Below are 27,347 nucleotides of genomic sequence, written 5' to 3'. Positions count from 1 at the left end.
TCTAATTAATTAATACTGATTACCTGAAGAAATATTCCTGACAAAGGAAGACATCCCTGATGATACCCCAGATACAAATGCTCCTGGTCCTTGTGTGAGGCCACCATAGGGTAATCGTACTAAGTCTGCTACACCAGAGCCTATAGATCTGACTAACCCTGTGGGGTTCCCCAATATCTCCAAAGATCCAACCACAATACCTGTCAAAATAATAAGTCAAATTAGTCACCTTCAACTATCATACCATCTATAATATAAAAATTCTAAAGATCCAACCACAATTGGTACCCAGGAAAATAAACGTTATTCACTGAACTAGTATATATTTGTTTAGGGGCCAGCTGAAGGACGCCTCCGGGTGCGTTATTTTCTCGTTACATTGAAGACCTGTTGGTGACCTTCTGCTGTTGTTTTTTCTATGGTCTGGTTATTGTCTCTTTGATACATTCCCCATTTCCATTCTCAATTTTATTGTTAAAACTTGGATTTTGTGCAGTTAGACTTCATATATCTTTGAATTTCAATCTCAATACATGCCATCTCAATATACAGTCACAATGTAACAAATACACAAATGCTGTTTTTACCTGTTAAAAAGATTTGGAAAAGATATGTAGAGTTTATAAACATCATTGTTGTCGTGTACTAAATGTTTAGTGGGAAAGTTTTATAACTACGGTAATCTACGAAAAATATAAACTACTATAGTGAACAGTAACAGTATCTTTTAGGAGGATCTGCTAACTATCAATAATCACCTGAGATCACCCCCAGATCACCTCATTCACCTGAGATCACCCTCAGATCACCTGAGATCACCCCCTGATCACCCGAGATCCCCCCTGATCACCCGAGATCACCCCCAGATCACCCGAGATCCCCCCTGATCACCCGAGATCACCCCCAGATCACCTGAGATCCCCCCCTGATCACCCGAGATTACCCCCAGATCACCTGAGATCACCCCCTGATCACCCGAGATCACCCCCAGATCACCTGAGATCACCCCATGGTGTATGTTTTGAAGTTGCTAAGTCTTTCATTTCCTTGGTACTGGTTGTGTTTTGTGTACTGTTGTTATTCTTTTAGGTGTTTTGCGTTTTTTTGTCATGAAATGTTGAGTTTGTTGTCAACTTATGAGTTTGACTCTCTCTTTAGTATCTTTCACCTCTCTTTACATTACTTAAGAGTAAATATACTAAAACTTGGATTGTCAAATCATATTAGCATATTTATATAATAACCTGCTCTAAACAAGGCACCAGAAGCATAATGCATGGCTAGTACGCGAGTCAGCTGGTGGGCTGTAGAGTTCACATTCTTTTTCTCAAACTTCCCAAAGGACAGCGGAGTCTTGTCAGACGCTATAAATACCTTCAATGAGGCATGCACACTAATCAGTAAAGAACAGGGATGTATCACCAAATGCTCTATTCTGATTGGTGAACTTAGACCATGTGACATCACTTTTAAAGCTTGTGGTAGTCTGGTTATTTCTTTTAGACCTTTCTTGTTGTCTTGCAGAGAAGTTGGTAGAAGTTTTTCCACTTCCTCTAACATTCGATACACAAATCTATCATCTATATTGCCTATGACTGGTTCCATAGCAATCTCAACACTTTTAACTAATGAGTGACTCAAACAATCAGTTTCCATGACAACTTGAATGTGAGCAAAACTTCTGGATTTTATCACAGCTAACTTTTCTGACAGGTTCATGGAATGGAATTCTACAAGGAAATCCTTGTCTTTAGATTTAAGTTCCTGACGTGCAAAAATTACAGGAAAGTCATAAAGCCCTTTGGTAGTATACAACTGATTATCAACTTGAAGGTTTTCTGCTGATATTGAATAGCAATCATGACTTGGACTATCATCATCAAAGCCTTCAATTAATGGATAATGTGCTAAAAATAGATGGTCACATGACACACGGATTATCTCTGTGATTTCATTGTTTGAACTGGTTTCATCCTGTAGGATCAGACATAAGTGATGAAAGTGTAAACTAATATACAATTCTAAGTTTCTAGTGATTGAATTGGAGTGTATGAACACATCTTGTTTAGGAACACACACATCATACTCTCTGATGCTGACATTGGTATCGTCTGATGAGGGATGACTTTCCATTGTTGTCACCTTGCCAATTTTATTCCTTATTTCCTTTGCAGAAACTTCAGCTTTGTTTGCTGCATTTATAACAACATGAGTCACCATGGAAACCTTAATGACCTTGATTTTCAAGTTCATATTGTTAGGGATTGAGATAAATCTCTCCATTTCTTCATTAACATCCAGAGGGTCACTCCATGACACCCCTGAATCTTGGTCACTTGAGTGTTTACTCTCTGTATTTGATTCATCAGTTTCCAAAGCTTGCTGAACACCCACATGAATCTTTGGTAAACCTGAGTCACCAATGGATAATAAAAATTGACGGTTTGTTGAGGAAGGTGTATAGAACACATGTTGATTTGGGGGAATTGTGGGTAAAATATCTGTCAGTTCAGCTTCCTCTTGTGTTGTGTACCCTGTAAACAAAAATTTGTGAATGAAAGTTCCATGTATAATGTTCTATTTCATAAGATTACAGTTGAATGTACTTATATTAGAAAAAAAGATTTTCTTGAGAATTAAATGATTCTTTTTACTTATTTAAATTTATTGGTGTGTAAAAGTACATAAGTACAAATATACAAAATATTTCAAATTCTTGCAATTTCTTTAATAGATATTTTTGAGAATTTTAACACTGAATTCTTTCCATAACTTTAAATAATGCAACCAAATTTCAAACTTGGTCTGTGTTTTAAGGTAATTAGCATTGTGTACCAGTTTCATAACATTTGGTTAAGGCAAACTAAAGTTAAAGAATGAAAACCAATTATGGGACGTACATACAGACAGACGTACAAGGTTAAACCTAGTAAAATTAGTAATTAAGAAGTATATTTCTGATAAAGCTTCTCTGCAAATAAGCTTTTCGTATCATTTTAAAAATTAAACAAAAAGTCAGAAAAAACTACAAACCTGCTCTAGAAATGGAGATATTCTGATAACCATAGACTATTGGTACAGTGGTAAAGTTATACAAACCTGCTCTAGAAATGGAGATATTCTGATAACCATAGACTATTGGTACAGTGGTGAAGTTATACAAACCTGCTCTAGAAATGGAGATATTCTGATAACCATAGACTATTGGTACAGTGGTAAAGTTATACAAACCTGCTCTAGAAATGGAGATATTCTGATAACCATAGACTATTGGTACAGTGGTGAAGTTATACAATAAACATGATGGGGAATTGTCTTCTTTCACTATAAAATAACTGACTCCATTCCTTGTTTGACCCACAATGCATAGAGGAAGTGACATCACAGTCTCTGTCTGAACTGGAATAGACACTGTTACTCTTCCTGGATTTTCATTGGCTACAAGTCTAACTGGGAATGACCAATCATCATTTGTGCTAGATCTATCTGAAGATGCAGTATTCTGATTGGTTATCTGTTGTCTAATCATAACATAGTTAACAAAGCTGATATCAATGTTAGATGTGTCCTCCATGGTGTAGCCTGCCCAGGAAGGTAGTGGTGTAGTTTCAGTAGATTTTGACTGTAAATACCTGATGTTATCATCAGAACATTTTACAGAAAACTGAAATCAAATAAAAATCATATTAATATAGAATGACTTTGAGTGGAACAACCTTCACATATAAATTTGAATATGATCGAGAAATAGACTGCTCCAGTCAATACTCCTCAAGGGGATTATACAGGTCAATGCTGGTCTATTGAATTTTAAAGGTCGTTTCTAGTGATTAAAATTATGACACAATGTTGACTGCTTTACTGCTATTTTTGACATCTTTACATTTTATGTCTGTTTGTTTTGTTCACAAGCTGTTGTCAATATAATGGAACTTTCTGTAAGTTGCCAACTGTCATACAAGTGAGATGTCAAGCTAGCAATAACCATGTTTAATCCACCATTTTCTACATATAAAAATGCCTGTACCAAGCCAGGAATATGACAGTTTCTACTATCACAAATGTTGAAATCTCGTAAATCTAGGTGGAAAGCAGGGACACTGGATCAGCAAATCCACCACTAGCTTAGCTAATACTTGTATATAAGTATTAATCAGTTATAACAATTTATTATCAGTTATTGTAATTATTGATCAGTTATTATAATTATTGATCAGTTATTATAATTTTTTATCAGTTATTACAATTATTGATCAGTTATTACAATTATTGATCAGTTATTATAATCCTTGATCAGTTATTACAATTATTGATCAGTTATAACAATTATTAATCAGGTATTACAATTTTTGATCAGTTATTACCGTTATTGACCAGTTATTACAATTATTGATCAGGTATTACAATTATTAATCAGGTATTACAATCATTGATCAGTTATTACAATTAATAATCAGGTATTACAATTATTAATCAGTTATTACAATTATTGACCAGTTATTACAATTATTAATCAGGTATTACAATTATTGATCAATTATTACAATTATTGATCAGGTATTACAATTATTGATCAGGTATTACAATTATTAATCAGGTATAACAATTTTTTATCAGTTTGATCAGTTATTACAATCATTGATCAGTAATTATATTAATTAATCAGTTATAACACAGGGATGATTCCACTATGTAGTTTAGGGCCGCTTAACGGCCCTTAAATCGGCCAGCGGCCCCCAAAAAATGTTTGTCAATATAAATTCCCAATTCAGGAAAATAAAACAAAAATCGTTATTTCCAGCAAAGTTTCCGTCACCGATAACGGCGACTATAATTTTTCATAGTTTGTCGTTGAAACATAGTAAAATTCGGATAAAAATGTTGACTATGATCTCATTTTATTAACAACGATTTAATTATGTCAACATGAGGTAAACAATTTTAACGGCCAGATTCAATTGAAGTTAAAATGTTATGAGAGTATGTGGTCTCGTAAAAGTAGATCGCTCAGCAGGTTGATAAAAAATATGCTTTTTGTCCAAATGGGTGTCAAAACAGACCTCGGCAAAGACCAAATTTTATATAACATTGATGAATGAATTTGAATGGTAAAAGCAGATCGCCCAGCAGAGCCGGTTATGTTGATTAAAACTTGTTTTGTAAAAGAAATTATTTTATATTTTGCTCTTTTTTCCGCAAAAGACAAAAGTTTGAGCGTTTTTGAAAATAATGTTGATGATAGACCCTTCATGAAATGAGACCCCCCCCCTGAAATGTCATCATTATGGAACTGTTTCAAAAGATATGAAAATGATCCAAATAATTTTAAAGTTCACTGGTTCAATTGCTTTAATTAACTTATCAATTAAGCATATATATATATATACGTTTGTAATTGCTTTTCTTAATTCAACAATTGGCCAGTTCTATTTGAAATACATTTAAACTTTTTTCACTGGTTAATATGGCAAGCCGTTTTGCTATTTAATCTTACTTCAGGATATCTCATAAACTTTATAAGATATCTTATATAATAGTTCATTAGATATTTGATATAGTTTGAAAGATATCTTATAAAGTTTATAAGATATCTTATATAGTTCACGAGATATCTGAAATAATTTATGAGATGTCTTATACAAAAAGTCATGTAGTTTATAAGATATCTCATATAATTTTCCTAATATGATATCCAATAAACTATATGAAATATCTTATACAAAACATATTTATAAGATATTTCATATCCTTTAAGATATCTTAAATAAATCTTATATATTATATGAGATATCGTATATATTATGAGATAATTTGAAATTCGAATAAATAGCTAAATGTTTATGTTAGCTCGTACCTGTGGTATATAGGCCTCATTTACCAAAGTTAAGATGATAGTGCATCCTATGCAATGATATTCATGTATTACAACTTCCCTGGTCTGAATCCAATAATTTCTTCAATCAGTGTACAGAAGAAATTAACTTAATATTTATTTTCCGTTTTTACAGGAAAATGATATATTATTTCGTTTTATATTGTATGCATCAAAAATTCCCAATTGGGATAAAAATTCCCAATTTGATATTCAAGGGACCCATTTGTAAACACCTGGAATCATCCCTGTAACAATCATTGATCAGTTATTACAATCATTGATCAGTTATTACAATTATTGATCAGTTATTACAATTATTGATCAGGTATTACAATTATTAATCAGGTATTACAATTTTTTATCAGTTATTACAATTATTGACCAGTAATTACAATTATTAATCAGGTATTACAATCATTGATCATGTATTACAATCATTGATCAGTTATTACAATTATTGATCAGGTATTACAATCATTGATCAGTTATTACAATTATTGATCAGGTATTACAATCATTGATCAGTTATTACAATTATTGATCAGGTATTACAATCATTGATCAGGTATTACAATCATTGATCAGTTATTACAATCATTGATCAGTTATTACAATCATTGATCAGTTATTACAATTATTGATCAGGTATAACAATTTTTTATAAGTTATTATCAGAGTTTGCTGGTTTGGTTGATACTAGAACATGAGTAATGATTATTTTCTTTCTTGTTTTAAACACATCATAATTATGACTTTCCATATACCTATTGAATATATACTTTTTTTTTTTTTTAGCCAACTAAGACAATACAGGAAAAAGTAGCTACCTTTTGCGGACAGGGCTGCAGACTGTGATGTGACAGTAACAGATCAATGGAGGTATGATTACTGATACAGTACGTCTCTCTGACATTGACAATCCTCATACCATTCACCATCTTAGACTGCAGGGTTAGGAAGTATACCTAAAACAGATTATAATGTATCTAAACTATAGAGAAATACCTGTACAATTTCAAACCTGTATAGGAAGCTCAGGAGTTTACATTTGTTTTACAGGTAAAAAGTCTCATTTTCTTTTTTCTTTAAAAAATACCCACAGACTTTAAAAGAACATTTATTTTTCTATGAGTATTCTTATGGACAGAACATTTCAGGATATCAACAAAATGATTGCAAATGCAAAATACATTTCCAAAAACACAAAAATAATTAATAAAATAGTTTAACATAAAATCTATCTGATACGTCTCAATTAAGGAACATTTCAGCAAACCCCTTATGTTTGATGTTAAGTAACACAAACCTGCAATAATAAACATGAGGAGTTATCAAGTACTACTGTCTCACATTCATATAAACAAGATGTACCAATCATTCACTGTAGACATACATTTTACTGAATTAAAGTATTTTCATTGTTGTGTAATAAGAGAGATAACCTGTAAATTCTTTGAAATAACTAAGAATAAATAAATTACATCATCATGAACTCCGATGTGGAATCATTGTTAATTGTTGTGTTCACTGTATTGTTGTCTGATAATTTTGTTCAATTGTGTAAACACATGTATGTATATCTTCATTTAATGATAGTTCAATATCTGGACTTTATTTCAATAAAATTACTTACTTACATAGCTATATATATAGCAAGCTATTAATGGCCCAGGAAAGGTTATTGACTTACGTGCATGTTTTGCTGTGATGTCATCAATATCTGTGTTTGAGCATACCCATCTATGTACATGGTTTTACCTAGGTCCTGTCTATACCTCTGGTTATTAACTTACATGCATGTTTTGATGTGATGTCACCAATATCTGTGTCTGAGCATACCCATCTTTGTACAGGGTTTTACCTAGATCCTGTCTATACCTCTGGTCTGCTACAGCCTCCTCAGATATACATATCTCACCTCCTTGATGGAGATTACCATTTATAACTATACCAATACTAAAGGATGACTGTAATACATAGAAACAACTTATAAATAGACCTATCTCACCTCCTTGATGGAGATTACCATTTAAAACTATACCAATACTAAAGGATGACTGTAATACATAGAAACGACTTATAAATAGACCTATCTCACCTCCTCGATGGAGATTACCATTTATAACTATACCAATACTAAAGGATGACTGTAATACATAGAAACAACTTATAAATAGACCTATCTCACCTCCTTGATGGAGATTACCATTTATAACTATACCAATACTAAAGGATGACTGTAATACATAGAAACAACTTATAAATACTGTAAACCAAATAATTTTCGCGAGTAGAAAAATATCGCGAAGTTAAATCCTTGATGGAGATTACCATTTATAACTATACCAATACTAAAGGATGACTGTAATACATAGAAACAACTTATAAATAGACCTATCTCTTCTCCTCGATGGAGATTACCATTTATAACTATACCAATAGTAAAGGATGACTGTAATACATAGAAACAACTTATAAATAGACCTATCTCACCTCCTTGATGGAGATTACCATTTATAACTATACCAATACTAAAGGATGACTGTAATACATAGAAACAACTTATAAATAGACCTATCTCACCTCCTTGATGGAGATTACCATTTATAACTATACCAATACTAAAGGATGACTGTAATACATAGAAACAACTTATAAATAGACCTATCTCACCTCCTTGATGGAGATTACCATTTATAACTATACCAATACTAAAGGATGACTGTAATACAATGTACATAGAAACAACTTATAAATAGACCTATCTCACCTCCTTGATGGAGATTACCATTTATAACTATACCAATACTAAAGGATGACTGTAATACATAGAAACAACTTATAAATAGACCTATCTCACCTCCTTGAAGGAGATTACCATTTATAACTATACCAATACTAAAGGATGACTGTAATGTATATAGAAACAACTTATAAATAGACATATCTCACCTCCTTGATGGAGATTACCATTTATAACTATACCAATACTAAAGGATGACTGTAATACATAGAAACAACTTATAAATAGACCTATCTCACCTCCTTGATGGAGATTACCATTTATAACTATACCAATACTAAAGGATAACTGTAATACATAGAAACAACTTATAAATAGACCTATCTCACCTCCTTGATGGAGATTACCATTTATAACTATACCAATACTAAAGGATGACTGTAATGTATATAGAAACAACTTATAAATAGACCTATCTCACCTCCTTGGTGGAGATTACCATTTATAACTATACCAATACTAAAGGATGTCTGTAATGGGATAAAGGATGAAAATCTTTTGTTTTTAAAGTATTCTTGTTAAGTCAAAATTAAAAAAATAATTAATTTTCCAATTGATGGTTTTTTTTTTAAAACAAGAAATACATGTGTAAAATGATGTCAATGTCATCTTATTCAAGTGGTGGACATTTACACCATTCAACATGAATCAATGGGCGCAAAAAAAGGAAAACTTAAGAAATGAATGAACAGACAAAAAACTTTACACAATTAACATTTACAATTAAAACATTCAAATATATAAACAAAATGTTTTCTTGTGCTTTACCTGTGTTTCTAGGTAGTTATGTTAATGTTTAAAACATAAATAAATCAAATGAGATCTATTGTATACACATTATAGAATTACTGCACCTGACCTTAATCAGGAGCCTGTTGTTCAGTGGTTGTTTGTTTATGTGGTTCATAAGTGTTTTTCTTTTCTTGTTTTTTATATAGATTATACCTTTGTTTTCTCGTTATAAAGGTTTTATACTTGTCATTTATTCGGTGTGAGCCAAGGCTCTGTGTTCAGGGATGATTCCAGGTGTTTTCAAATGGGTCCCTTGAACATCAAATTGGGAATTTTTATTCTAATTGGGAATTTTTTAAGCATAAAATCTAAGATGAAATAACATTATTTTCCTGTAAAAACGGAAAATGTATATTATTAAGTTTAACCTGTACACTGATGTTCATGTAAGTTGTAACATTTTCAATAATTCTGGATGGGTTACTGTTATTACATGAATATCATTGAAGATAATGCACTAGTCTATCATCTTAGCTATCGTTACCTAGGCCTATTACAAAAACATATATTTCAGCTAACATAAACCACTGAAAAAAATCATTCATCGGGTATTTTTTCAACAGCAGGTCATCTCTATAAATTTACCTTGATTCAAATGGATTTCAAATTGAACTAGTCATTTGTCGAATTCAGAAAAGCAATTACAAAAGTTCATATACTTAATTGATAAGATATTTCAAGCATTGAACCAAAACTTTTGAAATAGTTCCATAATGATGACATCGTATTTCATGAATGGTCTTTAATCAACATTATTTTCAAAAAACGCTCAAACTTTTGTCTTTTGAGGAAATAATTTCTTTTACAAAACAAGTTTTCATCACATTATATAACCTGCTCTGCTGGGCGATCTGCTTTTACGAGATCGGCGCCAATTAATCTTTATCCATCAATATGTTATATCAAAATTTGAATTTTCTCTCTGCCGAGGTGTGCTTTGACACCCATTTTTATCAACCTGCTGGGCGATCTGCCTTTACAAGATCGAATACTCCTGTTACATATTAATCAGTTGAATTCGGCTGATAAAATTGTTTGCCACATGTTGACATAATTAAATCATTGTTAATAAAATTCGATCGTGAACAGCATTCTTATCCGGATTTTAAAACGTTTTGACAACAAACTATGAAAAATTATAGTTGCCTTTAAAATCGGTGACAGAAACTTTTCCGGAAATATCGATTTTTATTTTATTTTCCTGAATTGAGAATTCATTTTCATGTACATTTTTTTGGGGCCGCTGTCAGATTTAAGGGCCGTTAAGCGGCCCTAAACTATATAGTGGAATCATCCCTGGTGTTGAACAAATTGTGACATGGATGGAGAACTGTCTCTTTTGCACTCATACCACATCTTCTTTCATCTATTTACTATCCAATTGAAAATAAATTTTAAAGATTACGTCAGTTTCTAATGATAATATAGTGTCTGAACATCTCAAGATGGTTTTTTTTAATCTTCTGCAGTAATTATTTTTAAAATACTATGGATTCATTTTCTTTTGAAGGTATCAATTTTCATAGATTACAGATTTTATTTTTATATTTGACTTTGTGGTTAGAAAAAAAATCAAGTCTGTATTGTAAATAAATTGTTAACCCAAAATTTGCAATAATAAATTACCTGTAGTTTAGGAGGACTAAATGTCTTTCCTTGAGGAAGTGGCCATGTTTCTTTACTAGAATCTATAAATACTAGATCTAATGTGCTGTGATTGGTCAATAGACACCATGGACACACATCAATAAGCAAAGTACTACATCCAGGCCAAAACTCTGTCAAGGTCAAACTCAGGTCAATACTAGGTAATGATAGGTCAAGGTCACTTAATTCACTAGCTGGCTGTTTCTGTAACTGACTTTCATCACTGTGAAGTAGAATACACATGAGTTTTATAAGTCAGTAAGTGATCATAATGTACAGAATAAACACACACTTAAACATATACCTAACAGAACGGATGGTACTTAATTGTAAGGAGGGACAATTATTGGTAGTTTTTCTTTTTTGAGTTCAAACTAAATAGATATACTGTGGATTCATTATTATTCGTTGGATACCAATTTTCGTGGATTTCGTGGGAACCAGTGAACCATGAAATTAAAAGTTCAACAAATACCAAATTTTCTTAAGTCTTGTATGCAAACTTCAGCAAAACCACGAAATTAAATATCCACGAACATGTTACTTTTCCTTAACCCACGAAAATAAATGGATCTACAGTAGAATGACTCAATTAAATACTTTTTTGAAATACCTAAACAATTTAAAATGAAACATCAGCCATGTTGACATTAACACAATCAAACAATGAGTTAAAATATTCACAAAACACAACAATATTGCCTAAGGAAATGTATGTGGCCACTAGTCACTCATGGTCTGAAAACTTGATACTATATGGTAGATGGAATGTTTGGTGTCTGACCATTTAACTGACCACTGGACTTTCATGGTCTGATATAACTTTTAATATTCTATGGTATATGGAATATTTGGTGTCTGACCATTTAACTGACCAATGGACATTAATGTTCAAACCTAACCTTGTTACTTACTACTATATGTATACAAATCTGTATGGTGACCATTGTAATTCCTGGTCAATCACTGTCAACTTACCTAATAGAGTATCCTGTGTATGGCCATTTATCTGACCACTGGTCATTCATCACAGCCAACATCTTATCAAAATCACATTTTTTAGTTTCTTTCCTCTCAACCTGGTTAATAAGCTCAGGGGTCAAGGTCAATGCAGGGTCAACTTTGTCAGTATCTGACCTGAAATAGAAAATATTCATCCTTAAAAGATTATAAAGAGAGGTCAAGGTTATTACATGAGATCTTAAATTGTGGTCAAGGTCAGTACTGCACCAATTTGCCTCAATATGATCTCTAAAATAAATCATTCTTAAAAGGTTTATAAGGATGTTTGCTCGTCTTGTTTTTGAGTTTTTGTCAGGTATTTGGAATCCTCTAGTTTTTGTCAGGTATTTGGAATCCTCCAGTTTTTGTCAGGTATTTGGAATCCTCTAGTTTTTGTCAGGTATTTGGAATCCTCCAGTTTTTGTCAGGTATTTGGAATCCTCCAGTTTTTGTCAGGTATTTGGAATCCTCCAGTTTTTGTCAGGTATTTGGAATCCTCCAGTTTTTGTCAGGTATTTGGAATCCTCTAGTTTTTGTCAGGTATTTGGAATCCTCCAGTTTTTGTCAGGTATTTGGAATCCTCCAGTTTTTGTCAGGTATATGGAATCCTCTAGTTTTTGTCAGGTATTTGGAATCCTCTAGTTTTTGTCAGGTATTTGGAATCCTCCAGTTTTTGTCAGGTATTTGGAATCCTCTAGTTTTTGTCAGGTATATGAAGTTTTTGTCAGGTATTTGGAATCCTCTAGTTTTTGTCAGGTATTTGGAATCCTCTAGTTTTTGTCAGGTATTTGGAATCCTCTAGTTTTTGTCAGGTATATTGAATCCTCTTGTTTTTCAGTTTTTGTTAGGTATATGGAATCCTCTAGTTATATCCATGTAATTCAAACAAATATTTTGCCTATTAACCCCTACTTTACTTTTTATAATTTTGATAAATATATTTTAAAAAACCATCAACTTATTCTTCTTCAATGTTACTTGTAATTTTAAAAGAATTGGCAAACAGTCATAATTAATCCTTTTCTGTGTAGTATTTACATAGAAAGCATTATTTAACAGACTGCTTTAAGGATGTATGCTTGTCATGTTTTGGAATTTTTTACAGATTTTCGGAATCCTCTGGTTTTATCTATTTGAATGCAAAAAAAAAAATTCCCCATAAACCCCCATTTTTCTTTTTATAAATCTTTTACATGTATAATTATAAGTCATTTGTAAAAGTCTTATAAAATTTTATTTATTTTTTAACAGTATTTGAGAACTTTAACTGGTCAATGATAAAGCTATGAAAAATCAAGAGAGAATATTTTCCCGCCAAAATTCCAATTAAGGAATGACTGTAATATTTTTTCTGTCTATGAAGAAATAACAACAAAAAATTGGTGCACACTGAATAGAGCGCATAGCGGGTTATTTCACAGTGTGCACCACATTTTTTATGTTATTTCGAACAGACAGAAAAAATATTACAGTCATTTCTTATAATTCAATTCCAAATTCCATTTTAAACCGTTGAAAACAATTAAAAAACGTTGATGACGTCACGGTCACATGACTAAATTATGTCTATGGGCTGATAACAAAATAATGTCAGCCAATCAGAAGATGCTTAACATCCAAAATTAAATTTTGGCTAATATCTCGAAAACAAGCACATTGACCCGTATATATTTTTTGCTTTTTTTATTCCTCAATGTATTCCCTATCAATACATACTAGTTTTGTGAAAAGTTATTTATTTTGAAACTGAGCAGCGAACATCCTTAACTATGTTTTGTTGGATTTTCTACATAAAATGGAATTGTTGTGTCTTGTTTCAGAAATACATTAGGACATTACCATATGATTCATTCAGATTCAACTTCTATGTTATATTTCAAAGTTGTAGCATAATAATCATATTCAATACCTCAATTTAAAACTCAGATCATATTTAGCATCACCCAATAGTTCTAGCTGTAGTGATCTCCCTTTGCCAGCCATTTCCACTTCCTTTTTCTTCCCAAGGTTTGGTATCGCCATGGAAACAAACAGAGAACAGGGCAAGTGTGATCTCAGGACATACAGAGGACAAAACATCACCTATGGATCATATAATATAATAATAAAGTGGTACGATTGCCACTGAGACAACTCTCCATCAAAGACCAATCAAATGATGTCAAAACTATAGGTCACTGCATAGCCTTTAACATTGAACAAAATTCACACAAGAAAGCCAGCTATATAAGGCCCCCAACACTATCATGCTGTTCTGTCAATTATAATACTTTTTAAAAAAAAAATTCTTAAATCTTGAAAATTTAAATAGATATAGGAAGATGTGGTAGGAGTGCAAATGAGACAACTCTCCATCCAAATAACAATTTATAAAATTAAACCATTATAGGTCAATGTACGGCCTTTAACACAGAGCCTTGGCCCACACTGAACAACAAGCTATAAAGGGCCCAAAAATTACTAGTGTAAAGCCATTCAAACAGGAAAACTAACGGTCTAATTTATAAAAAAAAATAAAAATATTGTAAAGTTTATAACATGATATAATTTTAGTAATTAACATTTTCGGACTCGTTCTTTCTTTCTTATTATCAAAAGTACTGTATATAATGTGGATTCATTCATTCATTAGTCACAAACAATGTCTAAAGAGCTTTATTATTTCAGTACAAATAACACACACAACAATAATTGAATCAACAGTAAGTAGTTCCCCTTTAAGTGTTGATGCACCCGAAGGAAACAGGTGAGTTAAGTCTTTCTTCTATACTCCACTAACATATTTAACCCCGCCACATTATTTATGTATGTGCCTGTCCCCAGTCTGTAATTCAGTGGTTGTCGTTTGTTTATGTGCAACATATTTGTTTTCGTTCATTTTTTTTTTTATAGAAATAAGGCCGTCAGTTTTCTCTTTTGAATTGTTTTACATTGTCTTATCACGGCCTTTTATAGCTTACTATGCGGTATGGGCTTTGCTCATTGTTGAAGGCCGTACGGTAACCTATAGTTGTTAATTTCTGTGTCAGTTGTCTCATTGGCAATCATACCACATCTTCTTTTTTATATCCATCAAGGCAAAAAAAGATGCAAATAAATGTTTGCCATAGGAAAATGTAAAATAAGTTACAATTAAATGATAAAATAAGGCAGTGGTTATTTAAATATTGTTTGTTAACATAAAGTGGAATAAAAAATCAGTTTTCAGGAGGGAAAACCCTAAAATATAATATGTATATGTTTACCAATAATCTGGATGCTCCTTTGGTAATCTGTTCATATACATGACACCACACATGAATGTAAGACTCCTGTACACATGGTATCTGAAAGACATTACAATAATAACATGACACCACACATGAATGTAAGACTCCTGTACACATGGTATCTGAAAAACATAACAATAATAACATGACACCACACATGAATGTAAGACTCCTGTACACATGGTACCTGAAAGACATTACAATAATAACATGACACCACACATGAATGTAAGACTCCTGTACACATGGTATCTGAAAGACATTACAATAATAACATGACACCACACATGAATGTAAGACTCCTGTACACATGGTACCTGAAAGACATTACAATAATAACATGACACCACACATGAATGTAAGACTCCTGTACACATGGTATCTGAAAAACATAACAATAATAACATGACACCACACATGAATGTAAGACTCCTGTACACATGGTACCTGAAAGACATTACAATAATAACATGACACCACACATGAATGTAAGACTCCTGTACACATGGTACCTGAAAGACATTACAATAATAACATGACACCACACATGAATGTAAGACTCCTGTACACATGGTACCTGAAAGACATTACTATAATAACAAAGTGTGTCCTGAAGATGACAAACCTGATGGTGAAACCAGTCAACCATTAAAACAATTACTATGTGGTAATTTCAAATGTTGTTTTTAATATTTCATTTTCTCAGAGTTTCAATTTACATTTATTGGATCTAAGCATCATCTCCTACATTTTATTTTCCAGTTTTCTTGGCCTGGATTCTGAAATTCTGTTAGAATCAAATGTCTGCCAGAAGATATTTTTGCAATTTACTGTTAATCATGAAATCTGCATAAAAATAAACCACTCACTTAAATTTCCCATTGAAGATTCCTATTCCTAACTTGGTACTAGTAATTGTTAGAATATACCTAATTAGGTCAACCTTACAAATATATAATCTCTATTAACAACAGAATAAATCTTTCAACCTGATACAGTGAAACCTGTCCAAACCGAACACCCACAGGACTTTGAGTTTTGTTCGGTTTTCAAAGGTGTTCGGATTGTAGAGGTAAACGGAAGTCGACACCAAAATAATTTTCGCACTTACTGACAAGGGATAATAGCTAGGTGACACAACAAACAACATTTTTTTTTCATGTTGATTTAGATGAAAATGTAAAAATATCAGGGGATGAAGATACACGTATTGCTTCATTTTTGTTTATAAATAAAACGCCAACTTGTCAATCACGCTCGTCGTTTAGAAACTATAAATCCTTTAATAATATCCGGCATGGAGCGATTTTGCTTTTATAATTATTTTCTCAGCTGTTAATTCACTAACCAATTTAGATTCCCAGTCACTGTCAAATGACGAACAGTAGTTGAATCGAGATCGTCATTGTACACACGAGTTCTCGCACTAAACTGGCCACCCGCTGATTGATACTTCGCCACAAGATAAGAGTGAAACAACAGCAGAGGTCCAGTTTATTCTCGGACTTTATCGTTGCTAAATAGCTAACGGAAGTCTCTAGGAGCATCTGAATTATATATATATAGGGCCTCTAAGGTGCATTTAATTGATCTAATGGATAGTTCCTTTCTTGTCTTTATCGGCGATGGGGGTAATTGACAAGTTTAACATTTCTTTACAAGAAAATTGTTTGTCACTGAAAACATGGACACAAACATGCTAATTAATTTGTAATAACAACTCACCAATTAATTTAACCTCAAATACCCTCGGGGATACTCTGTCATCCTGTGTATGTTTATTTAAATCACGCAAACAATTAAAAAAACGTTTTTGTTTTGATTGCTATCGATCGATTTTGACAGGTAATATTTAAATACATATTTACTAACGAGCCTTCAAAAAGCTTTCGAAATTCTGTGTTGACAGGGTTCGGTTATTTCAGGTTAGATTAACTTTAATTGATAGGGAAATTGTGTGGGACTTTGAAAATTGTTCGGTTTAAACTGAAATTCGGTTTTATCAGGGTTCGGTTTACCCAGGTTTCATTGTATAAGGTTATTTTAAAAGTTTGCAAAAGTTTATTACTGAATGAGGTGGACTTTTCTTTCGGGACCTTGATATATAATCAGTTAATTTAGATGTGATTTTAATTGAACAAGAACATAAAAAACAAAAACTTCTCTACTAAAAACTTACATAAATCATTTGACTGGAGGGAACTTTATCTTTGGAGATCAGTATGTCCTTTGACCAGGATAAAGTCTTCCCTTTCCTTCTGACCTTCATCATTATGTTATCATCAAGTTCAAGGACATATGTGTGGGAAGCTGTTGCCCCTGGCAATACATCTGCAACTTTTCCTGACTCTAATGATGGTGAGTGCATTTCTATATCTAGGTCACATGATAGTCTGTTGGCCAATAAAAACTGTCCTTTTATTATAATCTGTAAAATAAAGTACACTCGGGCATCATTTCAAAGTTATGAAAACCTCATTATGATCCAAAAAGTGAAAAGAGCTTGTCCATTTTGTTTATAACTTTCCAATATTGACTAATGCTAGTCATATACATTCTAAGAAATTAGACTGTTAGTTATCTTCCAACCAAAGGCAGTTGCAAACAGAATAGCTCTCTTTCAATTCTGTTTATCTGTTTCAAGATTTTTTTTCTCAAGTCCAACACCTCAATTTGGTAAAAAATCAACAGAGCTTTAACTCTGTAACTCATCATTGTAGACACACATACGAAAAACCAGCTCAATTTGTGAAGGCATTTAGAGAAAAAAAAACTGTATAACTGTTTATTTTCAACAACAAAAAATTATATAAAAAAAAGATGTGATATAATTGCCAATGAGACAACTCTCCACAAGAGACCAAATACAAAATATGAAAGAGAGTCTAAAAAGACTTTTTGGTGAGGCCATAAAAACATTATTTCAATGTGAATCACCTGTCATATACATGTATATAATTCTCTTCCATGTGCATGCAATAACTGTTCAGTGTTCTATTGTGAGGTATTTTATTTTATTATTTCATTGTTATAACACAAATCATTGTAATCATTGTATGAAATTTAAAACCTGCAAGGGTCCATAATTGGATTAATAAAGTATTCTTATTCTATATCACTAGGAAATCTGGTTACTGATCACTAAGACAGTTTGAGTTATCTCCCATTAAACAATGGTCTCTAGGTCTATAGTATTACCTGTTTCTGTGAGTTAGAGATTTGTTTTATCTGAATTAGAACTGTATACCGTCTGTCTATAGTTTTTACTACTCTGACAACTGTACCAATAGTATCTAGGTCAAACGCTTCACACCATTTCCATATCTTACCATCCAAACACATGTGTAGCTCCTAAAATAAAATTAGTTACTACAAATACATCATGACATGTGTAGCTATTTATAACAAAGATAACAGAACAATAAATTTATAGTCACACCGATAACTACAAACAGATGTATAGCTCTTAGTCACAGAATTATAACAAACACATGTGCAGCACTTAGTCAAATATACTAACAAACATATGTGTAGCTCTCAAAACCCATGTGTAACTCTAAGTCACAAAGATCATAGCAAACACATATGTAGAGATTAGTCACCAAGATTACTACAATCTAGAGTGGGGTGCTCATTTTCGCCGGGGACACAATTTCGCCGTTTAAGGATTTTGAGGTGTAAAAACTTCAAAGGATGGCTGAAATGGAAGAAATGTACCCGTAAATTATATTTTTATAACAAATATAATATTTTTTTAAACTGAGACAAAATTGCGGCTCCTACCGAAAATGACCGAAAAACGGACAACGATTTTCGGACAATTTCCTGAATAAAAAACAAGATTTCAAAGAAGTATTTCTAAGTAAATATTTGACTGAATGCCCTAATTTTGAATTCTTTATACCTTTGAAATGTCTGCTATTCATCTATAATGCAATTGATTTGATAAAAATTGTTAAAAGCTGCGGTTATTTGGTTTTAAATAGATGTGTAAAAACGGCGAATATGTGTCCCCCATTGACAAAACATCCGGAAATTTCAAACACCCTTTAATCTAACTTTTCAGATGATTTTCTTAAAACAAACCGGTTTTCAAGCTTAAGTATATTTTGTATTTGAAGTTATCTTCATATAGAAATATCAGTATACTTCAAAAACATTTAGACCTGTCAGAACATAAACTGTAGAAAACATGGAAAGATGTGGTGAAAATGAGCACCCCACTCTAGTTATCTGAAAATATTATAAATTGCTTTAAGCAAATAATATACTTTATTTCTACAATTTCCCCCCACCCCCTAAAACTGTGTCCCCGATTTTAGATTTTTTCTAATTTTCAAACTTTTCAGTGGTTCTGATAGTTGGAAAAATTAGCGGAGCGGAACGAAACTTAAACTTGACCTGTAACTCATCATGGTTAACTCACATACTGAAAATCAGCCTAATCTCTTAAGGTGTTTAGAAAAAATTCCATATAACTGTCATTTTCAACAATTTCTCATAGTCCAAAGCCTATAATTCCCGCAAAAATAAGCGAGGCTGAACAAAACTTAAACTTGACTTGTTACTACAATCACATTTTAAATTCCTTTACAGAAACTACACTATCTTAAAGTCTTATAGTTTCACTGTTTTCACACCAAATATAATAAATCATGGTGTGCCATTTGCAAATCTTACAGCAGTTAACTTTTAAATAACAATGTCTTATGTTTGTGATGTGTTACCTGTTATTTTATATCATACCTGTTTAGTTTTCTGAGATCTCCAACTATAGCAGTTCATCTGTCTGGAATGTAGCAGAATATTTTCTTCTGTGCCAACCTTCAATTGAAATTCAAGGTCATTATTATAAGTCTGTTCTTAAAATAATTATAAAATAGTTATTCACAATCGTTAGCAAGTTTGTTTGTTTCTAAATTAAAATTGTAGATAACCATCATCTATAAATCTGACCGATACTCAATGATCTATAGTTTTAATCTGACAGATACTCAAGGATCTATAGTTTTAATCTGACAGATACTCAAGGATCTATAGTTTTAATCTGACAGATACTCAATGATCTATAGTTTTAATCTGACAGATACTCAATGATCTATAGTTTTAATCTGACAGATACTCAATGATCTATAGTTTTAATCTGACAGATACTCAAGGATCTATAGTTTTAATCTGACAGATACTCAAGGATCTATAGTTTTAATCTGACAGATACTCAAGGATCTATAGTTTTAATCTGACAGATACTCAAGGATCTATAGTTTTAATCTGACCGATACTCAATGATCTATAGTTTTAATCTGACAGATACTCAAGGATCTATAGTTTTAATCTGACCGATACTCAAGGATCTATAGTTTTAATCTGACCGATACTCAAGGATCTATAGTTTTAATCTGACCGATACTCAATGATCTATAGTTTTAATCTGACCGATACTCAAGGATCTATAGTTTTAATCTGACCGATACTCAAGGATCTATAGTTTTAATCTGACCGATACTCAAGGATCTATAGTTTTAATCTGACCGATACTCAAGGATCTATAGTTTTAACCTGACCGATACTCAAGGATCTATAGTTTTAACCTGACCGATACTCAAGGATCTATAGTTTTAACCTGACCGATACTCAAGGATCTATAGTTTTAATCTGACCGATACTCAAGGATCTATAGTTTTAATCTGACCGATACTCAAGGATCTATAGTTTTAATCTGACCGATACTCAAGGATCTATAGTTTTAATCTGACCGATACTCAAGGATCTATAGTTTTAATCTGACCGATACTCAAGGATCTATAGTTTTAATCTGACAGATACTCAATGATCTATAGTTTTCGTGCTTTGCATTATTTGCAAGCATGTAAAGGTCAAATAATAAAAGGTTTATGTAATTCTGCAATTTAATTTTAAATTAATATTTATGGGTATTTAAGCTATAAAATATAAACAGTTATCATATACTTAGACTAAATAACATATGATTTTTACCGTATGATAATAGCATTAAATTAAAGTATTTTCCATATTTTTCGAATTGGTGCTTAGCGGGCTGATATGAAAAGTTTATCACATGCTTCGATTGTTATCACATGCCTTTCCGTAACGTTATCACATGGCATTCCGGTGATACTCGGCAAATTCCGGAAAATACACCTCAATGCTACGTTTTCAGTGAAAAACATTACAAAGTAGTGTACAAAACAATTATTTGAATACTGGAAAGTATATTGTGTAAAATAATTAAATTTAATTTAATTTAAAAAAAATATTAAATAAATGCATTTTTTAAGTTTTTCTGAAACATAATTTAGAAAGTTACTTTAAAAAAGTTGACTTTCCAAACAATGTTCATTATGTATATTGTTGAATTATTTTTTTGTCGATTCGTTTATATTAAAATCTGTTGTTTTTTTCTCTGTTGAGGCATATGATGGAAAGATTTCATATTGAATGTATCAAATTTTGGGTCTTTCAACTTCTTTTCGGGAACCACGTAGAAGGATCAATATATGAATCTGTTATTTTTTTCTACTGTTGAAGCATATGATAAAAAGATCATAACATGTCATTTTTCATATCGCATGTATTATCAGCCCTCGGTCAATATCAGCCCTCGAGCCATGCGGCTCTTGGTCTGATATTGAACCTAGGGCTGATAATACATGCGATATGAAAAATGCCATGTAATAATCTGATATTATTACCTGATTTAAACCAGATAACATAATACAATATATAATGATGAATCAGAGACACATAGTATCAGATAACATAATACAATATATAATGATGAATCAGAGACACATAGTATCAGATAACATAATACAATATATAATGATGAATCAGAGACACATAGTATCAGATAACATAATACAATATATAATGATGAATCAGAGACACATAGTATCAGATAATGGCAACAACAGTAAATGTAGAGAAGGGGAAATATAGTGAAATCTTCAGGGCCGCATCATCTCACAAAAACTTTGTCTAGCAGACAAGTTTATTAAATTACCAGTATATGACTTAATTCAAGATGGATTACCTGACCAAACCTGACTGTGTGACTTGTATCATTACAAATAACATACTGGCTGTAAACCATTCTATCTTCACTAGGCTTAGTTATCTGAAAATATAATAAATTGCTTAAAGCAAATAATATAAGTTATTTCTACAATTTCCCCACCCCCAAAAAACTGTCCCTGATTTTAAAATATTCTAATTATCAAACTTTTCAGTGGTTCTGATTGGTGGAAACCTTTAACTAAGTAAACTCTGTAATTAATAATGTATTTCATTAAATCTTGTGTACAAATGAGATGCATATCTCTTGCTCAATAAATTAGGAACAAAGTAAGAACTGAAATATACCTTTAATATCGCTTTTTGTCTGCCATTACTGGCCATCACACAGGTTCCTGTAAAATTTGACATAATAATACAAAGCATCTGATGCCACAACGGAAAAGTTATTGATGTATGACGTCAATAGTTCAAGAGGAACAGATTCTTGGGTCAGCCGGGAATAGCGATAAGGTGTATAAATAAGGTCTCAAACAAATATTCTCAGTTAACTTTGCAGCCTGAAGATTTGCATTTACAAAATATTTGTCCAACTTAAGTACCATACCTGGGAAAATGAGTTGACAGCACAGTGAATGGTATGAACATTCCCCTGTCCTACACTTAGTGACAAAGGTCCAACATTAAAGTTACTCTCTAAGGCTGGTGGCTGAAAAGGGGAAAACATATTTATAGCTTATGTTACATTTTGATGAACAGATTAAAAATGGTATAACTATCTTGTTCACATTTGGAAAAGGTATAGCTGCTTTAAATGTAACTACAATGTGATATAAAATACGACTTAAACTTCCAAAAAACAGGAGGGTTGACATGTATTATAAAAAAACACTCTTACTTAACTTTTTTTGTTTCCTTGCGTGTGTAATGATTGTTTACACTACTGATATTCCTCATTTTAAATATCACTGGTATATATATACAGTAGCATACATATAATAAGTGTATATATATACAGTAGCATACATATAATAAGTTGCTAAACTACTACAAATCTCCTCAATTTACCTTTTTTTTTTAAATTTGTTCTCATAGATTCTAAATTTTCATTTACTTTTTAGTTGCTTATAGTGCTAAATGATTTTGATTGCTTTCATTCATTTTATGTGTGGTTATGTGTTACTGATAATATATATGAATGCTTTGTCTGTATGTGTTTGTTTTTTATATTAGGTGAAAAGCTCTAAAGAGCTTATGCTTGTATGTCTATACCATGCCAAATCAAAATAAAGTTTTCTTATCTTACCTTCAGATGTTGTAGAAAGTTGACGTCACAGTAAACATCAGTTAGAGGTATCACCGGGTGGACTGTTAAATGTTTCATTTCTACCACACTCAAACCTACATTACTGCTGACCTATAAATAGAAATGATGTAACACAATGCTAAAGTGCGTTTGTTTTTTCTACACTGGCGAGAAGTATAGGAGGAGTGCTGAGATCTCAAAAAACATGTTTAATCCAGCAACATTTTTGTGCCTGTCCTAAGTCAGGAGCCTCTGGACTTTGTTCGTCTTGTATGATTTTTAAGTTTAGTTTCTTGTGTATAATTTGGAGTTTAGTATGTCCATTATCACTGAACTAGTATACATATTTGTTTAGGGGCTAGTTGAAGGACACTTCCAGGTGTGGGAGTTTCTCACTGTATTGCAGACCCTTTGGTACCCTTCGGTTGTAATCTGCTCTATGGTCGGGGTGTTGTCTCTTTGACACATTCCCCATTTCCATTTTCAATTTTATTGGTATAAATCTAAATCTAGGATTCATGAAGAGCTTTATATGTTGTTAAGATTTCAGACCCTCACAATAAGAAAAGATTGATTATGGGGAGGGACTGAATTGTTCAGGTTAATAACCAATGAAGTAAAAATAAGGGTCAGTACCTGTGTACATATTCTAGCCAGATCTCCTACTAGTTGATGGCCTGTTATCATCAGGTTTTTCATTGTTACAACAGCAAACTCTTCGTCAACAATGGATGTGTCATCAAACATAAATGGCTTCAACTTCCCGGGTACATCTGAAACACATTGAAAACAAATATAATTTTTTCTTAACTATATACACTAGACTAAATAATTCACAAAAGAAACAAAACTAGAGGCTCTAAAGAGCCTGTGTCGCTCACCTTGGTCTATGTGTATATTAAACAAAGGACACAAATGGATTCATGACAAAATTGTATTTTGGTGATGGTGATGTGTTTGAAGTTCTTACTTTACTGAACTTTCTTGCTTCTTACAATTAAATCTATAATGAACTTTGCCCATTAGTAACAGAGAAAAATATTTGTTAAAAATTTACATAAATTTACCAAATTAATGAAAATTGTTAAAAATTGACTATAAAGGGCAATAACTCCTTAAGGGGTCAATTGACCATTTTGGTCATGTTGACTTATTTGTAGATCTTACTTTGATGAACATTATCGCTGTTTACAGTTTATCGATATCTATAATAGTATTCAAGATAATAACCAAAAACAGCAAAATTTCTTTAAAAATTACCAATTGGAGGGCAGCAACCCAACAACCGGTTGTCCAATTCATTTGAATATTTCAGGGCATATATATATTGACTTGATTAACAATTTAACTCCTTGTCAGATTTCCTCTAAATGATTTGGTTTCCGAGTTATAAGCAAAAAACTACACTTTACCCCCTTTCTATTTTTAGCCGTGGTGGCCATCTTGGTTGGATGGCCAGGTCATCGGACACATTTTTCAAACAAGGTACCTCAAAGATGATTGTGGCCAAGTTTGAATTAATTTGGCCCAGTAGTTTCAGAGGAGAAGATTTTTGTAAAAGATAACTAAGATTTACGAAAAATGGTTAAAAATTTACTATAAAGGGCAATAACTCCTAAAGGGGTCAACTGACCATTTCGGTCATGTTGACCTATTTGTAAATCTTACTTTAATGAACATTATTGCTGTTTACAGTTTATTTCTATCTATAATAATATTCAAGATAATAACCAAAAACAGCAAAATTTCCTCAAAATTACCAATTCAGGGACAGCAACCCAACAACGGGTTGACCGATTCATCTGAAAATTTCAGGGCAGATAGATCTTGACCTGATAAACATTTTTACCCCGTGTCAGATTTCCTCTAAATGCTTTGGTTTTTGAGTTATAAGCCAAAAACTGCATTTTACCCCTATGTTCTATTTTTAGCCGTGGCGGCCATCTTGGTTGGTTGACCGGGTCACGCCACACATTTTTTAAACTAGATACCCCAAAGATGATTGTGGCCAAGTTTGGATTAATTTGGCCCAGTAGTTTCAGAGGAGAAGATTTTTGTAAAAGATTACTTAGATTTATGAAAAATGGTTAAAAATTGACTATAAAGGGCAATAACTCCTAAAGGGGTCAACTGACCATTTCGGTCATGTTGACTTATTTGTAAATCTAACTTTGCCGAAGATTATTGCTGTTTACAGTTTATCTCTATCTATAATAATATTCAAGATAATAACCAAAAACAGCAAAATTTCCTCAAAATTACCAATTCAGGGGCAGCAACCCAACAACGGGTTGACCGATTCATCTAAAAATTTCAGGGCAGATAGATCTTGACCTGATACACATTTTTACTCCATGTCAGATTTCCTCTAAATGCTTTGGTTTTTGAGTTATAAGCCAAAAACTGCATTTTACCCCTATGTTCTATTTTTAGCCGTGGCGGCCATCTTGGTTGGTTGACCGGGTCACGCCACACATTTTTTAAACTAGATACCCCAATGATGATTGTGGCCAAGTTTGGTTCAATTTGGCCTAGTAGTTTCAGAGGAGAAGATTTTTGTAAAAGTTAACGACGACGACGACGACGGACGACGGACGACGGACGACGGACGCCGGACGCCGGACGCCAAGTGATGAGAAAAGCTCACTTGGCCCTTCGGGCCAGGTGAGCTAAAAATAAAAATAAATACGATACTGTGGATTTATTTATGTTCGTGGGTATCAATTTTCAAGGATTGAGGAAAACTTGCAGTTTCGTGGATATTTGATTTCGTATCTCTGGCTGCCAAACCTATAGAAACTTTATAATTCGTTGAACATTTGAATTCATGGTTCATGTAACCACGAAATCCAAAAAAATTGGTACCAGATGAATAATAATGAATCCACACAACTACAGACATTTACAGATGCTTGACTTATAATGTCTTGCAGCAGCTCTACATTGCACTGAAGGGACCTACAAATATTTATAGTACAATGTATAAACACAGAAATGCTTTTTTTAGCAGATTATCTCCCCCTTGATACATCTATCATTACAAAAGTCAACCACAAAAAATCAACCAATTAAACTGTAAGCAATGATGACACCAATGTACTTCAAAGTTTACAGCAAACTGGATAAATACAATATATCTATCAATACAGACAAGATGATGAAAACAATTATTTCTTTACAAAACAATCTGTTCGTATTCCTCTTCAATCTTATTTTCAAAACCAAGTTTTATCAATAACTAATTATTTATTCTGGACTATAAAGGTATAACAAGTTCACAACCTTAACTTAGAATATATAAATACCTTGTCCCAAGTGTTGAGGATGATTCTGTAGTCTGACTTCTATAACAGGACAGGACAAACAGACCTGTGTGACTGGAACTAACGTGGAGATATAACAAGAGTCTACTCTCATGGCTGCAGCTAAAGATATCGGTAAGATGGCTAAAGTAGCTTCATCATTCTTATGTCTGGAATAAAAAAACAAACAAGGAAGTAAGACAGAGATATAACAAGAGTCTACTCTCGTGGCCGCAGCTTAAGATATCGGTAAGATGGCTAAAGTAGCTTCATCATTCTTATGTCTGGAATAAAAAAACAAACAAGGAAGTAAGAT

The 27,347-nt window shown here is 32.4% G+C and overlaps 1 protein-coding gene across 1 annotated transcript in view; it reads right to left on the bottom strand.

Moving 5' to 3' along the window:
- Positions 1-27,347, bottom strand: part of LOC139497250 (intermembrane lipid transfer protein VPS13B-like) — a 102,786-nt gene that overhangs the window by 9,433 nt on the left and 66,006 nt on the right. Inside the window, exons 30-46 of the mRNA XM_071285398.1 lie at positions 27,035-27,201; positions 24,366-24,502; positions 23,730-23,840; positions 23,031-23,132; positions 22,443-22,526; positions 20,135-20,212; positions 18,587-18,739; positions 17,568-17,816; positions 15,365-15,445; positions 14,029-14,201; positions 12,096-12,254; positions 11,097-11,340; positions 7,669-7,842; positions 6,703-6,840; positions 3,232-3,664; positions 1,245-2,534; positions 24-200 (exon numbers count right to left, since the gene is read on the bottom strand). Of these exons, the coding sequence (XP_071141499.1) occupies positions 24-200; positions 1,245-2,534; positions 3,232-3,664; positions 6,703-6,840; positions 7,669-7,842; positions 11,097-11,340; positions 12,096-12,254; positions 14,029-14,201; positions 15,365-15,445; positions 17,568-17,816; positions 18,587-18,739; positions 20,135-20,212; positions 22,443-22,526; positions 23,031-23,132; positions 23,730-23,840; positions 24,366-24,502; positions 27,035-27,201 (3,950 nt within the window). The remainder of the gene's footprint in view (positions 1-23; positions 201-1,244; positions 2,535-3,231; positions 3,665-6,702; positions 6,841-7,668; positions 7,843-11,096; positions 11,341-12,095; positions 12,255-14,028; positions 14,202-15,364; positions 15,446-17,567; positions 17,817-18,586; positions 18,740-20,134; positions 20,213-22,442; positions 22,527-23,030; positions 23,133-23,729; positions 23,841-24,365; positions 24,503-27,034; positions 27,202-27,347) is intronic.

Source organism: Mytilus edulis, chromosome 12 (genome assembly GCF_963676685.1).
Source record: "Mytilus edulis chromosome 12, xbMytEdul2.2, whole genome shotgun sequence".
Lineage (NCBI taxonomy): Eukaryota > Metazoa > Mollusca > Bivalvia > Mytilida > Mytilidae > Mytilus > Mytilus edulis.
Note: the sequence above shows the minus strand (reverse complement) of the source record. Positions and strands in the feature narration are given on the sequence as shown.